The following is a 17,846-nucleotide window of genomic DNA, read 5'->3' on the forward strand; positions in this document are numbered from 1 at the left end:
TATTTCCCCCTAGCTGTAAGATTACGTCCTTGTCCACCTTGTTGTTAATTATTATATATTTCCACTTTATAATTATGCCGATCGGTATCAATTTAGTTTCATCGGGATTGGTTAAAATTTGAAAATTTGTAATATTTCATAAATTTTGCATATTCATTTGAATCACTTGTCATTACTTCTTTTAAAAATATGCTTGCCTAATTTTTTTTTCTGAAGGTCAGTACGTTTCTTGAAAATTTCATCCACAGATAATACATATATATATATCTCCGAATAAAATTAAAAGCTTATCATGTTGATTTATTTACATATATATATATTACTCAAGGTATAAAATCTTACATGGAAACCAAGACAAGTTTTGCAATTTATTTTTTAGGGTAAAAAAATAAAAAAAAAACTGTTAAAATACCTTAAAATGATTAAAAAAAATTTCAATATCAAAAGAGCTACTATATAAAATTTTGGTGCATTAAAAATGGCCACTATAACGGTAATGAGCTGTTTAAGAGTTATCTACCTTTTCACCTGTCAAATGTTTCTATAAATAGAAATTACGTACGATAATGTCGTCGGAATAACCGTTTACTTTGTAAACTAACTGGTGATAAATTCGTAGTACTCAGTACTCACAGTACTTAAATTGTATTGATTGGAACAGAATACAAAATTTTATATCTTTTAAGTGAGGAATCTGTAGGTGAAATTGTACGCACATCTTCCCGGGATTCCAAAAAATGTCAACATGACAGCGAAAACACACGAAGCTCACAACAGAAGCGTTCTGACCAGAGCAAAAGCAGGAGATTTACTGGAGTTTCCCCGTGGATGGTACTCCCACTGGGCTGTCTATTTAGGTAAGGTTGTTTTTAATTAATTAAAGCAAAATACATCGATATTGTTTAATATGTGATTGACATATCGATCTTTCAACAACTGTTCAATATCATGCAGCTGTCATGTGTGTACTTGTAGCAATATTATAATTTGCTGGATGTATAACTGATTTGAATACAACAGGATAGACAATTATGGGTTAAATCAGATAATAGTTATTAGAATGTAACAACGAAATATAAGAACTTACTGGTTAACGTAATTTGAACGGCTTGAAGTGTAAAGTAAATGATTGAAACTTTATAGTATAAAATCCCATAATGTACCTCATACGACGTAAAATGTTAAATCCTTCTTTTTTGTTATTGGTCAGTAAGATAGTATAAATGCAAATTTAACTTAATGACATTTTAAAAATCGTAAATTCAAACTGTATTAAATCCGTTTTTGCTCAAGGATTGCCAACTACAAAATTTTCATCGATTGCTCCAACTTATATATGTAACTTTCATTTCGGGTTGCTACAACTAGGCCATTCCAAGTTTTTTTTCTCTGTTTAGCGCCCACCCATCTTTCAAAATCCTACCTACCTATTCGCAAAAAAACCCACACAAACCAAAAAATAAAAACACAGACTTTAAAGTCTTACAAATTACATTGTCGAAGGATATAATTTCATTAAGATTTTTTTCTTGTAGAAAGATTTATTCTTTTGCAAAACTAAGGTATAAATTGCTTAAAATATACCTAATACGACATATTGTAGACAAATATATAGAAAAATTGAAAGAATTCAAAGATTTCGACCAGAATAATCAATTTTAGGACCCCTGATTTTGTTTTTTTTTTCTGATATGGGGTGTCAGAAACCAAGGCGCACGCGGACGCTAAACATAGAAAAAACTTGGAATGGCCCTACATGTAACTTTCATTTCGGGCAAGGGACCAGGTTATCAATATAGCTACATATAAACCCATAGTGCAGACATGTGTGCAAATATCATATATACCAGGGAATAAAAATTAACAGATACGTAGTAATTGCACTGGTGAAATGTACGCAGAGGAATGGACCTACAGTACTTCAAAAGATTCACAAGAAACACAATTATAGGACAAAAGCACAAGTATCCAACGGGATTTCAGAGATAGTTCATCACATAGTTACAAGGTCCTTAGGGATGGATATAAGTACATGTGTACTATAGACAATGAATAACGATGTATATCAAGCATAAACTTTTTATTGAAACTATAATCACCTCTTGTTTTTGACAGGAAATGAGGAAGTTGTACATTTAGCCGGTGATGAAAATGACGGTATCAATGGTAACATAAAAACACAGCATGTATTTACCATTTGTGGGAAAACCTTCAACAAGGCAGTGGTCAAACGGGAGAATTTCTGGGAGGTGGTTCTGGATTCCAAGGCCGAAATAAACAACAACAAAGACAGAAAATGCAGGTAAAACAATAAATATAGTACGAAGTAGATGAAGTTGCTTTCACAAAACATTAAGATTGTGTTTGTTATTTTTAAATGGCAGATATAAAATGTTTATTTAAGGTCAAGATCTACAGTAGTAAATGAAGAGTGCCTACATATTTTTCAAATTAAAGAAACAAATTCCTTTAACAATCCCTTACAAATATAGCTTTATAAATTAAGGTGTATCTGGGCGTAATTTTTAGATAAACTCAACAAAAACATATTTTAAACTGCCCTTTTTGATTAAAAAATGGAGAAAATCAGATAAAAAAAAAATGAAAGTTTTCTCCATCTCAGACAAAGAAAAGGTATCAATATTGCCTACAGTCTCTCAGAAAATGGTTTTCATAACTTCTTGACCTCTTCTTTAAAATGATATTAAATTGAATATAGGTATCGGGGTTCCTTTTGATATGATTTCAAATTGAATTCCAAGAAAATGCATCATTTTCTACATAATTCTGTCAATCCAGTTAAGTAAAATTGGCAAAAGTTTTAAAGTCTATTTGTGAAATTTTACAAATTGCTAAACGTTTGAAAAATGGAAAATAATTCTCCATAACTTTGTAAGACGCAGACTGGCAACATGGAAAGCTCTAGCCATTTATTGAAACAAAACTGCATGAGCATAAGGACACCCTTTTCAAATACATTCCTTTCTTAAATGAATTTAATGAGAACAGGCTCACCTACTTTTTAAGTTTACATTTTCGTTGGACTTTTGTCAGTTGTTAGATATTTGACTTTTTTCGAAACTAATATGCATGAAATCCAGATTTTTCTAAATGCCTTTGTAATGCATTTATTTGGGCATACGACGTCGGTATTACTCATAAATTTCCAAAGAATTATGTTTTTTATATGACCTAATATTTTTTGAAAACATGTAGACCACGTCCAGCACATGAAATTGTTGAAGAAGCTTTGATGAAAATTGGAAAGATTGGCTACAATGTACTGTGGAATAACTGTGAGCATTTTGCTGCCTACTGTAGATACGGAGTGAACTGGTCAGAACAGGTGCGTGTTCAGAAATGAATTTATAATAATTCCTTGTAGTGGTCATCAGATAAATTCTCTATGTCAAGTTACTAAATACAGGTTATCAATTGAAATGTTTTCTATTTATAGGCCAACACGGCCTTGACCTGGATGATGGTCGGGGGAGCCATGGTGATGGTGGGAGGATTAATTAAGGAGTGGTTCAATGGAAAGGAAGAGAAAAAGGAAAAGAAAACAGAGAGCGCTTGATTACGTGTCAATCTCCAGAAATGTTATGGACATTATTTATTCGACACCTAGTGATTTATTTTTTGAAATATTTGTTAAATATAAATATTTTATGTATTTAAAGTAAGCTGTGATTCATTAATTATGATACCGTTGATTTCACTAGGTATTACCTTTTAAAATTTATATTTTTTGGTTTTGTTTGAAGTGCAATACTAATGGCTGCTCTTAAACTTCCTATCATATATTGATTAGTCGCAAAATATCTCCTTCATATCATATTATTATAATCAGTTGTAAAATATTAAATCTTTAACAAATAGTGCTAAAGAAAAAATTGGATTTGTTTTTTTTCTTTCCTTTTTTTTTTTGATAGATAAATTATGTTCGCCTTTATTGAATTTATAAAAATGATCTGTTATGGATGTATTCACCTTCTTTTTATGTGAATTCGGATCAGAATTTAATTTTGGATTGAATTTGTCAGCTATGAATAGAAGATGTAATGATCTGATATTTCATAAAATGATATAGCTCATAAACCATGAACAAACTCCACTTCCTTCTAGAATAAATAGTTATTTATTAACTTTCTAGAGTTATTAGATATCAACTTATATGTAACATATTTTTTTTTCAGGTTATTTATGCATTTAATAGTAATATCTATTAATGAAACAGAGAACAACCGTCTATACGTAATATATTTGTATATTTCATTAGTCAATGAGTTTGAATCTTAAGTCTTTATAGTTTTGCTCTTATTGTACAATGTATATATTTTTGTTTATTTTTCGACTCCCTTCATACGAGGTCATTTTTTTCAGTTTCATTGCATCGTTATCTATTTAAATTTCGTTATAATTTTTAATTTGTAATCTTTCATATTTTCTTTCTACCGTGTCTTTCTGTTATTTTATTCTGGATTTGTGTGTACAAATTTTTCTACTAATCTTAAAGTTTTTGAATCTTAATTTAAAGTTGCATAATAAATGGGATTTAATCTCTCTCTCTCTCTCTATTTTCAAAGCTTGCGGAAAAAAGAAGCTGTATTCCAAAAGTTTTAAAATCAGACGACACGTACCTCAAATATATGTTTTTTTTTCTTGGTATTATATAAGAAAATATTCATAATTGTCATATTCTTTTGATTTGTAAAATGTTTTCAATGTTTTTTAAAAATAACTACACCAAAAATTGTGACATGGGCAGTTCAAAAGATTACCCATTAGGATTATAAAAGAATTAGCGCCCTCTGGTATCTTGCACAAATGCCTGGTAAGGTACCTTAATATTCTATGAGAAATTTTGTTTAAGTAGCAAAACTTGAGCGACAAATTCTTGGGAAATATATGTTTTTGAGGAACGTGTCATCTGACCTTAAGTACAAACCGAAGCCTCTGATGAAATACCTAGTAACCTCTGGACTCCATCGCTATATCAAATTTCAACGTTGAAAATTGAGTAAAGAACTGTTTAATTTTGAAGCAGGCCATTCATGGTTCAACTACAATACAAATTGTTAGCATACAAAAGATACAAACCTGGCATTATGCAGGATATAATCAACCTTTATATGACAATGCACTTATACAGACATAATCTTGGCATTTAAGTTCAATCATAGAAGAGGTTAAAAAGTCATAAAATACAAAACAGATGAAAACAAAAACATCTAGCACTACAACTAAGCTACTAAACTCTATTTATTTACATTTTGAATTTTAATGTTGATATCTAATTAATTTGAAATGAATCCGGACAACCGCGAGGCAAGTTCAGTCAGTCTGGTCTCCTTTGGTTTACCTAAACGATCGAATTTATGACATTATACCTAAAGATTTTCAGATTAATGTCACGATCTTCCATTAACTGGGCTTTCTATGAAATATGAAGATAACGAACAGTGATCATGCTCAAAAGTTGAGTAAAACAATACAAATTGTGAGCTGAGCAAACACCAATCTATAAATACATCAAGTGGTAGGATCAAGTGCCATGGGGGAGGGAGCATTACCTGTGGACCGGCTACTCGTGCCGTGTACCCTTTATTATATCCCATCTCTGATGTTTTAGAGGTCCGTGTTTGCTCTACTCCTGATTTGTTTTATTTGAATGGACTTTTGAGCTTTAATACTGTTCGTTATCTCCATATTTCATTGAATTTCCAAACAATGCCACTGTAACAACCATAGAATTTGCAAAACATTGAAGTAAAACAAGATTGTTGATATCCTGGTATCATCCACTTAGTTGTCAAGTAAGTTGATGTTACAAGGATTTCAACAACCCCATTTAAAAATTCTAAAGTCAATTTAATGACTGCTTTTAATTACAGCCTTTTGTTAGGTCTTACTTTGCCTGACATAATTCATAGCATTTGTTAAGTCCTTTCTTTTATACTAAATTTGACTAAGGAGTACACTATTTAACTAACCAGTACATAGGGCTCATGGCGGGTGTGAGACATCGAAAGGGATGCCTACTTCTCCTAGGCTCCTGATCCTCCCTCTGGTACTTCCAGGGTTTCATGTTTATACCATGTTCACGATTTGTTTTGCTTAATGGATTTATGAGATTTATTACTGTTCCTTATCTTCACCATTTACACGCTCAGTAATCTCCCTCGTTCTAAAAATTGTACGCATGTTCTCTTGCCTATTTTAATTGTAAGTTTTTTTTTTTACAGTAAACCATAAATGAAAACGAATATTGTAAATTTATAAAAAGCCTCAGATATATCTAAATGTCGAATTGAGGGTCAGAAGAACTTTTTTGCACGGGAAACACCTCTACGAAAGTTAATGCTATTTATTTCGAGACGCATGGTCCTGGTTGATCCAATCAATGGTTGCAGGACAGAATAAGCTTCTTCAAATAAATTGGAAGCAAACAGGCAATTGCTAAAGTCTGTGTATATATGCCTGTTTTAAATATGTTAAATATTCCGAACAATCAAATTGAATTTAAATGACCATACCTATACTGGATTCCTAACTACATAAAAATCCTTACAAATAGAGATATATAGCGGATTACAGTAAATGTTCAAGCCTCTTTCCATTTAGTAGTAAAAGCAGTGAATGAGAAAATTCAGGAATACTGTAAAACAATAAATTTGAGAAGTTGTGTAAATTAGGATACTTAAAAACTCCAAAGAACCTTCAGAAAATTTGAAATCACAAAATTTTACCAAAATCAATAACGACTTTTTAACACTTTATACAACTATTTCCCACGATAAATAAAAGATAATCATTATAGACACCTGCTTTTTAAACAAAAACCGAACTTCTAAATTTATTTACCTTGTCATTAGTCATTTGCAAAATGTTTTTGTTGGAAAAAATTCTTATTGTTCACACAAATACTCCAAAGATGATATTAAAATGGTGCTTGACTTTCTGATTGACAATATCTTTGTAGTTTTTGGAGATCAAGTCTTCCATCAATCTCTGGGGATTGCCATGGGTGCCAATTGCGCCCCGTTATCAGCAGGCGTATTTTTTGTATTCATATGAAGCAGAATTCTTTAAAAAACTACATGATAAAAAGTCTTTTGCTGTCGCCTTCAATTCAACATTTAGATACATCAAAAAGTCTTATCTATAAACAATATTCATTTTAATTCCTACGTTGATTCGATATATCCTTTTGAACTCGAGATAAAAGACAGAGTCTGGCACGTCTGTTTTATATTTGGATATTTTACTAGAAAGAGACATTGATGGTAAAACAACAAAACTGTATGATGACTTCAATTGTTCCATTGTCAACTTCACTTAATTATATAGGAATATATCATTATCACCTGCATATGAAGTTAATGCAGGCCTCTACGTGACCCTAAAATTTAGAGGTCACTTAAAACACCGTTGAAAAATCATATACACCAATTACAAATCACTAGACTAAATATTTTCCAATAAATTTAAGTTGTTTGAATAAATATTTTGTTTTTGACGACGTTTCAAGCATATTCACCTTAATTGTATGATTGGACGCTGTCCCGTTCGGATGGCCGACGTCTCTTTTTCTGTCAATTTTTGAAACATACTTCTTGCGGTTTTCACTTAATATTTTCATTGTCTATTTAGTAAGCGATACTAAAGGTATCAGAAAATGGCGATAACCGCTTTATTTGTGATATATTAAATTTTTATTCAGCTTTGACTCGTTTTAAAAAGAAAATAATCATTTCAATCAGATCACTTTATTTAAAAGTTCATGGCATTTTTAACCCTGGTCCGTACGCACTATCGGCGACCTTTAATGACCGAGATTTTTACAAAAATATTAAGTTCAAACAGTAAAAACCAAACTATTCCGACTTGGATTTTCATAACTAATATTTTGGTATACAATAAGCATTTCTTGAACCATTCATTTTGACAAAAACGCCATTGTCCACGAACTTTTTGGACAACCCTCGTATCTTAATAAAATATGCGCTGTCCATGAACGTCAATGTAAAATTTAAGGTGAAATAAATTGGACAATAATTAAATTTTTGTAAATTCCTTTAGTGGAGCATGTTTATTTCATAACACCTTCAAAATGCTACCATGATTAATCATTTCGGACCATTCATTTATTAGGTACAAAATATGGTCGTTATACATTGAATGCCTTAAAGTCAACATTTCCCTAATTCTATGGTCGATTTAATGACCTTGTCAGCAAGTCAAACATGCAATACAATCTAATATTACGTCGAATATTGACTGGCAATTTTCATACAAATTGTAGGGCCATTATTTTCACACTGAATGGTCTACGGATTTTCTGTTTACCATCACGGCGGATGTTACCGGTCGACAAAAGATGCTAACCCCTCCATTGCACCTGATCCCACCTCTGATGTTTTTAGAGGTCTGTCTGCTTTGCTCCCGATTTGTATTGCTTTAATAGACTTGAAATATGATTAGGGGTCATTATCTCTATATTACACTGATATAATAAAATTGTATTTTTAAGGCATTTTCGAAATGCATGAAAAATAATGGTGTTTTTCCATCAGTGAGTAGAAAATGAGATATTCCTTGTAGTATTCGAAGCAAACCATTATGCAATTCAACTCATTTAGTTGATTTGTTGGTTTATAAATGACTATGATACCTTATTTAGCATATACTACTCTGAGCCAGAAAATATAGTTTCTTAAGCAAACCTGTTTGTCCAAAAAGAAATTTATTACATAACTGCAAAAAATACAGAATTATTTTAAAATTAAAGAAGTTTGAGGGATAAAGGTACATTTCCAGTACTTTTAGAAAATTTGAAATCACAAAATTTTACAAAATCAATAACATCAAAACGTACTACTTTTCAACACTTTATACAACCATTCCCCACGATAAATTGACATCATAGACAGCTGCTTTTTCAGTAAAAATGGAGCTCGTAAATATACTTTCCTTGTCATTTGCAAAATATTTTGTTAAAAAAACATTCTGATTGTACAAACAAGTGCTCTGAAGTTGATATGAAAAAGATGCTGGAGTTTCTGATTGACAGTATCTATGTGGTTTTTGGAGATCAGGTCTTCCAAAAATCTGCTGGAATTCCCATGCGTGGGTACGAAAAGCACCCCCTTCTTAGCAGACCTATTTTAGTATTCATATGAAGCAGAATTTATACAAAAACTTCTTCATGAGAAGAAGAAAATATTTGCTGAGGCCTTCAAATCGACATTTAGATATAACAAAGACCTATTATCAATTAAAAATAGTTACTTCCATTCATATGTCGACTCGATATATCCCCGTGAGCTTGAAATAAAAAAAAACATCCAAGAGTTTGACACATCTGTTTCATATTTGGATATTTTACTAGAAAAAGACATTAATGGTATCGTAACGACCAAGCTTTATGATAAACGTGATGATATCATTTTTCGACCAACTTCCCTTACTTATGTAGCAATGTACCCTTATCACCTGCATATGGGTACGTTTTCATCTCCCAGTTCTCTACGAACAATTTCTAAAACGAGGCAAGCTATTGACAAATAAGTTGATGAAGCAAGGATATCAACAATTACGTTTGAAGTTATCATTCCGTAAGTACTAAGGTCGATACAATGACCTTGTCAGCAAATACAGTCTATCATAAAGTCATATGCTGACTGATGTTTTTCATACTAATTGTTAGACCATTATTTACACACTGAATTTTCGATGGATTTTCCCGTTTTTTCCCAGTCATGGCAAGGAGCACACGGCGGGTGTGACAAGTCAGCAGGGGATGCTCACTCCTCCATCTCTGATGTTTTTTGGGGTCTGTGTTTGCTCTGCTCTCGATTTGTATTGTTTTAATGGACTTTGAGCTTGAATACTGTTTGTTATCTCCATATTTCATCGAGTAGTGACAAAAAATGAAATGAAACATATTTTTTTTTCTGTTTATACTGTCACTTCCTTTCGTGAATCATTAACCTGATCTATTTACAGTCTCGCTTATTTTCACTAAATCTTGCCAGAGCTACATCGAACTCCCTGGGTATTATAATAAGCTGAAAACAAATAAAAAAAGGTGAAGATAATGATAACTTATTTAGAGGTGTGTAAGTTTTTGATTTAATTTGCTTCATAAGAATGCAAAAAGCAAGTCTGCTGACAATGGTGTACAATTACTACCTTTGGAATTCCATCAAATCTGCGTTATCTATCAAAATAAATAAAATGAAATAAAATAATTAATTAATTAATTAATTAATTAATTAATTAATTAATTAATTAATTAATTAATTAATTAATTAATTAATTTTTCTTTATTTGTTTATTTGTTGTTTAACGTCTCTATCGAGAATTTTTCACGCATATGAAGACCCCACCACTTGCCGGTGGAGGACTGTACTCGGCACTCAGGTCCATTAAGCAGTGAGAGATTTTTTTCGTGCCAACACCTACTGCGACACGGGACCACGGTTTATACGGTCTCATCCGAAGGACCGGTCTCCACAGTTCCGCAATGGAAATAAATAAATAAATAAATAAATAAATTAATTAATTAATTAATGCATAAATAAATAAATAAATAATAAATAAATAAATGAATAATTAAATTAAATTAATTAAGTAATTAAGTAATTAATAAATATGCATATCAATATCTTGTAAGAGTAAATGTTAAGGGGTTTTAATGATACATGAACATCAAAAAACTTTTAAAAGATTTATTGTGATTTTTTTAAAAACAACATAAAAAATCAATATATTTTTTTCTATTCTCAGAAATTTAAGAAAAAAAAAATAATAGAGGATATTCAATGTTTTGTAGATGAATATGGAATTTATTTCACGAGTGGGACAGGATTTTTTTTTTATATATTTTCACGAGTGCGAAGTTCAAGTGAAAATATAAAAAAAAACATCTTGTCTCACGAGTGAAATAAATTCCATATTCATCTACAAAACATTGAATTTTCTGTTTATTACATTTTCTTAGATTTTCCCTTTGCCTCTGGCTTTTCGTAACACGGTGTCATAGGCTGTGAAGTCATAGTTGAGCGGTTAAGACCTAGCTAAGCGATTGCGAGATTGAAAAAAGTTGTAAACATGGGTTTTAAACGACATATTTGGAAAAACTTTTTTCAGTATAACTATCAGTCTCGGTCAGGATGACTCATTAACTCTATCTTATAACAGGCCAGGGATTTTTTTTAAAACACTCTTCGTTAAGGGAAGGAAAATTGTTAGTTTTGCCGCACTTCTATTCTCACACTGTGAGAATACCATTTTGATACCCTTTCACACTGTGTCAGAAAATCACTTTTATTCAGTAAATAAATGACAGTATTTCACTTTTGAAAATGTAATAAATCGTTATAAAAATATTTGAAAAATGTTTACGGTTTGACTTTAATACATATCAATGTCTTTTAAACAATAGTAGAAAATTAAAGAAAGGACAAATAATGCATGCGGTGTCAAGGCTCTTTTGTCATACTGTATATGTACTTAAAAAAGCGGGCTTCATATTTTAGCGCCTTTGGTGCAGACAACGATGCGCTAATTCATGAATACCGTTAAGAAATCATTTATACATACAATATACGACACGGACATGTATAGCGCTAATTCATGATTTCGCCAACAACTCTATACCCAGTGACTGCGGTTTTGAATTTTGAATACGCCAATCTATGTACACGTACAGTACATACAAAACACCAGTAAAATGACACAGAAAATTATAATCCTGAAAACATTATAAAAATGGCATGAAAATATCTAAAACTGAGGGAAAAATAACAATAAACTACTTTTCCCTGAAACATTTCAGCATTGATGAAAAAATCTTTTTAACAGCTGGTGAAGAAAAGAAATAAAGGAAAGGATTAATACCATGAACAAAAATGTAATAATAAGAAGTTGCATAATAAAGAAAGTCTGACCAGGTTTCGTCAAAAGGGTTGTTTACAAAAAGAGACTCTGACGAATTCTTGTCGACAAGAGGAATTTCTGATAAATCCATGTTTACAGTTGGGAGTTCTGATAAATTCTTACCGACAACAGGGAGTTCAGTTAAACCAGTGTCGACAACAGGAAGTTCAGTTAAACCAGTGTCGACAACAGGAAGTTCTGTTAAACCAGTGTCAACAACAGGAAGTTCAGTTAAACCACTGTCGACAACAGGAAGTCCTGCTAAACCAGTGTCGACAATAGGAAGGTCTAATAATTGTTTTGCTAGCGACATGATTGAGTCCACAGTACTTAGAATCAAAATGAAGACCACAATAACCGCAATCTTAACTTGAAGACCACCAGCTGCTCTAGATTTTTTCACAGTTTTTAATCGATGAATGAAAAATAATATATTGATAACAATGAAAAATACTATGAGGACTATGTCGTCAATAACAATTAACAAAGTACGTGTTTTTAAATTTTTTAACCACCATAAATAAAAGACAATACAATAACCATATATTCCACTCAGTATTATACCAAAAATAGAGGAAATTATGATATATTTGTTTCTTAAAAATGCACGGCTTTTAAGTGGGTAAACGAACATACAGTATCTCACTGTTGCTAAAAACGTGATGTTTAATTTACCATTAAGTTTCGTTGAGTATTTGTATACATCGTATATTTTTTTATTTGAACTGTAGGAACAGAGATCATCTAAGTTAAAGATATACTCAATTTCATACAAAATGCATAAAATATCTGCAAACGCTAGACTCAGAATGGATAGATAGAAAGGTTTTCGAAGGCTTGAATATTCAGCTATAACTATGATTGTTACAATGTTACATAATATAGCCAAAAATGCAAAGAAATGTCTTAAATGGAAATTTTCATAAGGCATTTCTATTTGACTTGTTTGTCTGAACGTTTTATTGTGAGTGGATGAAAATGTGTTTTCGCATAAAAACTCTGCTGTTTCGTCCATTGACGCTGCACAATTCTTATCATTTTTTTCGCAGTTAAAAGGGAACTTGACTTTATTTGATGATGAGGCATGCAAGTTGCGATCTAGAAGATCCTTGAACTGTGTTGAAATGTTTCCTGGTTGTCTTTTGTCAATATGCTAAAAAGAACAGAAAACCAATATCAATAGAAACCTTAGATCTTGATGATTTTAACTGAAAAATGCTATTTTCAAAAAAAAAAAACAAACTTAAATCATCAGTTTTAATGCTATTAAAAAAATGAAAAGAAATAAAATATTTTCTTTATTTTTCGATCGAAGTGTGGTAGGAAGAAGAACAATGATTGTAAAGTACCTATTATAGAGATTTCCAGTTGATTCAATGCGTAGGAGCAGCTCTACGTACGAAAAAATCGAGGCATGCTATAGACAAGTAAGTTGATGATATAAGGATATCAAATGTCTCGTTTAAAGTCAACGTTTGGCAAATTCTCAAAAGGGAAATGCTTACTCCTCCATGGCATAAACAAGGTTTTTAAAGTTACGTGCCTGTCGCTGTCACGAAAGCTCAGTGGGTAGAGCGCTCGCTCCGTGATCGGAAGGTCGTGAGTTCGAATTACAACCGCGACTGACCCAAGTTGATAAATAATAGGTAGCAAACTCTCCTTTGCCAAGCGCACATTGAAGTGAAAGTTGCGGGTCTTTCGGACGAGACCTTAAAAATCCAGGCCCCGTGTCACGGTGGACGTTGGCACGATAAAGAACCCTCACTGCTCAAAAGCCCTGAGTGCCGAGTAAAGATCTACATTTGAAGCTCTTCACCGTGCGACCTCCATTTTTAAGGTATCATTTAAAGGACCCTCAACTTTCACTTTAAAGTGCTTGGCGAATGAACAGTTTTTATTGACTTATGTCAGTCGCGGCAGGGGTTCGATCTTCCGATCACGGAGTGAGCGCTCTACCGACTGAGTGACCGTGACGGACAGAATAAAAATGACTATTTTTTTTATAGAGAAGACGTAGTCGATATATCTAAATGTTGATTTGAAGGCCACAGCAAGAGATTTCTTCTTTTCATGTAGAAGAATTTTGCTTCACGTGAATACAAAAATAATAACGGGCCGCGATTGGTACCCATGGGAATTCCGACAGTTTGTTTGAAGACTTGATCTCCTAAAATTACAATCTAGAATTTAGAATCTGATAATATGTATTCTACGTTTTCTGTTTTAACTGAGAGTGGCGTTTCTATGTTTTCACAGTCACGCTCTTAGAACGACAGATAGACAAACATTCTTTATTTCTTCTGCAGCAGAGATCAATGCACGAACTGTTACGTATGCAATTAGAGTTGAACTTGAGAACAAAAATATGTAAACGAGTTAATGTCTATAATCTTAATGGCAGAGATTTTAAGCACCACCTTCAAAAATACCTGGTCTGTGTACCCGTGTAATTCAAGTGCATAAAGGTATATCATTTGGTGCTTGAACTTGATTGACATTTACTTTCTAGTCTCTGTGTATACCCTGTACACCTTGTTTGGCACACGTGAAAAACTTCAAATTATCTTTTGATCCTTTGATATTTACCTCACATGGTACAGAGAAGCTGTATTACTATAAAATTTTTAGCTTGAATATATATATATATATATATATATATATATATATATATATATATATATATATATATATATATATATATATATATATATATATATATATATATATATATATATATATATATGTATATGTATATATGTATATATATATACACCATAGTATTTGAAATAATTATTTTAATATTCTTCGTGATAATGTATCAGAATTTGGTATAATAACTTTTTTTCACAGCTCAACAAATATTTGAATCTTTTTAATGGATGGGGACACTTTGACACACATTCAAATACAAATTAATATATAAATTTATATATTAACACTTCATTTACAACTTTTTAGTTCTAAAATAAAATCATCTCATAATTCCCACACAGGTAAAGTTTGACTTCTTGTATATTTTACTGTGTATTTAATCACTTCTTTTGTATAGGGATTAGTAGAAAATCGACCACAGGTAGACTTCTAGCACTCAAGGCATTCACACCTGTACAAAAAAGCCCCTCCCTCACCTGAAATTTACCATCCGGTAAAAAAATCTCTGCCTTTAAACACTATATCACATCATATCAAGTTTAAATGCTAAAGTTTTATGCTACATGTAAATGAGTGTTCATCTCTGTCATTATGCGCGCTACACCAGCTGCCACAGCAAGCCTAAACACTTCCCACTCCACCTCAGATACAAGAGAATAACACCTTGATCCCAGAATGGTATTAGCGATTATATCATCACTATTATTTGTTAGATTAGCGTATGATTGGACACATTATGTTCACTATTTCGTCCATCAAGCTGTCTTCCTTGCAAATAGCTTTGGACATTCAAGAAGAAAATGCACTGCAATTTAACTTGTAGAACAAGTACATAGTTTGCTTCTGAGTTTAATCACTAGTTTCCATGTAAGATTGAGAAATTTACCTTTGTTGTATTAGTTGATTTTGCGTTGTCGGAGATGTTCGATGTTGAAGACATCATAACAGTAATATTGAACGTAGAGATCTCTCTACTCTTCATGGAATTGATTGTAACAGAAAGGAAAATGTACAACCAAGAGCTCTTCATTTTCTACCTGAACGTTTTATGAAAATATACAACATTACAACCTGCCTGGTGATAAATCAATGGATGATAAAAACTGTTTTACTCAAAATGATGATGTTTTGTTACATTTGTGAGCAAATTTAAATTCAAAAGCAAAGTAAAAATTGACTCGTTTTCTTGTAATCAAAACTATTTAATTACGTCTGTGTGTTCAATTTTTTTTAAATTTAATTTGACATTCAGAAACAAGTATCTTTCATAATTTGAGAAAATAGTTTATGTCCATTTTCATCGAATGGAATCATTGTCTCATCGTCAAATGTAATATGAAGTTATTTCCTTCATTACAAAAAAGTAACATTATATCTGTTACATAAAATCGACGCTTCTTAAACGTTTTAATAGATAAGAGCTGAAATATGCTTTTTCTCCCCAGTGAAATCCATACTCATTTGTAGAAGCAAACATTAATGAATTTTAAAATTAACACTGGAAAGCTTTGTATCATATTCTTAGATATTCCTTTCTTAATACATAAACAATGAGTATTTTAAATAATTATAAAATCTAATAACAACTTTAGATTATTGTATCTCACGAAATCAATCAAAAACAAATGAAATTGAAGAACATGAATGATAAAGTTAAAATGGAACGACAGTTCTTCGTTTGCTTTGTCCTACACAAAATAATTCTTGAATATACCGTCAAAATTCAGGAATTTCTGTGGTAGACTGAAACTGATTTTTTAAATGAGATAAAATCGTGGAAGTAAACTTCCTAATTTTACCAGATTCATCAAATTTTGATGTATGTTTTGTACTGTTGGAAGGGAAGTGATAAGGCCTAACACTTGATATTTAAGCACATGCATGTCTGTAAGAAAATGTATTATAAGAATTATCCCAGTGAATTTAAAATAAACGACACCACAGAGTCTGCCGCATCTGATATTTTACTGACTATAGACGATAAAGGCAAATAAACAATTGTATGACAAACGAGATGACTTTAGCTTTTTCATCGTCAACTTTCATTATTTATGTAGTAATATTCCACTATCACCTGCTTATAGTGTTTATTCGCTACTCAAGAGCTTGCTCTGAGTAAGATCAATTTTTAATGCGAGGCATGCTACTAATAAGTTGATCTTACAGGAATTTCAACAGCCTCGTTTGAAGTCAGCATTTCGTAAATGTTATGGTCGTTATAATGACCTTGTTAGCAAAATAACCTATCATTGGGTCGTATTTTGGCTGACTTGTTTCATACCAATTGTTAGGCCTTTGATTTGTACTAGGTCTACTACGGATAGTTCCGTCTGCCTGATCAGTACCTAGGGCTCACGACGGGGGTGATCGGTCAACAGATTGGTCAACAGCTTACTCCTCCAACGCACCTGATCCCACATGCCAATTTCAGATATTTGTATTGTTTGTGGAATTTTTGAGATCGATCACTATTCGTTATGTTTACCTTCTACATTTAAAAGATCTGTAAAGTATACGTTTAAATATGTAAACTAGATAGAATATGGCTTTTCAAAATTTTGCATTTTTAGCAAAAATATTTATCAAAATATTAATACTGTAGAGACACCTTATTGAAGGATGGTTTTATTATTTACATCTTGACCAATAATTGAAATTTAGATTTATAATTGATATAATTTAAAAATTGTTTTTGTATCATAGAATTCCTTTCTTTAATTTATAACATTAATTAAGGCAAAATATAGATATAAAATCTTTTACATGTTTGTCCGAATTTATCGTTCATAATCCGCACTATTCAGATTACACATAAATATAAAACTGTCTGTAAGAAGAACAAGGATACGAAGCTTTATATGAACAAGTATAATATGTTCACTAAATAAATGGGAAGATAATAAACAAAGTCATGTTCAAAAGCACAATCATTCATTACAAATTTAGAGATATTGTAAAACAACCTACCCTCACTGTTTGTCTCTCTTAAACAGAGTCCTTGAATACCATCTGTCCCTCTGAATAAGACTCCTTGAGTCTGATGTTATATATATATGTATGTGCATAGTCTGACTTTTGAATGCGAGACTTTTTAAGACCATAAAAATAATATTGCGAAAATTTATCAAATCTCAACGATTAGATATATCCCATTAAGTTAAAATGATCCTGGCAATTATGTTTCTTTAATCCGTCGATGTCTAATATTAAAGGTTATTTTCCCCCGAAATAATTGAAAAATTCAGATTATG

At 31.7% G+C, this 17,846-nt stretch overlaps 1 protein-coding gene across 1 annotated transcript; it reads left to right on the forward strand.

Moving 5' to 3' along the window:
• The first annotated feature begins 590 nt into the window (after positions 1-590).
• Positions 591-3,960, forward strand: LOC133172940 (phospholipase A and acyltransferase 3-like). The gene is made up of 4 exons (XM_061307794.1): positions 591-857; positions 2,116-2,302; positions 3,217-3,346; positions 3,458-3,960. The coding sequence occupies exons 1-4, from the start codon at positions 746-748 to the stop codon at positions 3,575-3,577; spliced, it is 549 nt and encodes a 182-aa protein (XP_061163778.1). The 5' UTR covers positions 591-745; the 3' UTR covers positions 3,578-3,960.
• The last annotated feature ends 13,886 nt before the right edge of the window (positions 3,961-17,846 follow it).

Source organism: Saccostrea echinata, unplaced genomic scaffold (assembly GCF_033153115.1).
Source record: "Saccostrea echinata isolate AGI-Se365-2 ecotype Australia unplaced genomic scaffold, CSIRO_AGI_Sech_v1 ptg000056l, whole genome shotgun sequence".
Classification (NCBI taxonomy): Eukaryota; Metazoa; Mollusca; class Bivalvia; order Ostreida; family Ostreidae; genus Saccostrea; species Saccostrea echinata.

Coding starts and splice junctions, on each gene's coding strand:
- LOC133172940 (XM_061307794.1), top strand. CDS start 746: ATGACAGCGAAAACACACGAAGCTCACAACAGAAGCGTTCTGACCAGA. Junction 858..2,115: donor CCACTGGGCTGTCTATTTAG/GTAAGGTTGTTT, acceptor TGTTTTTGACAG/GAAATGAGGAAGTTGTACAT. Junction 3,347..3,457: donor GAGTGAACTGGTCAGAACAG/GTGCGTGTTCAG, acceptor TTCTATTTATAG/GCCAACACGGCCTTGACCTG.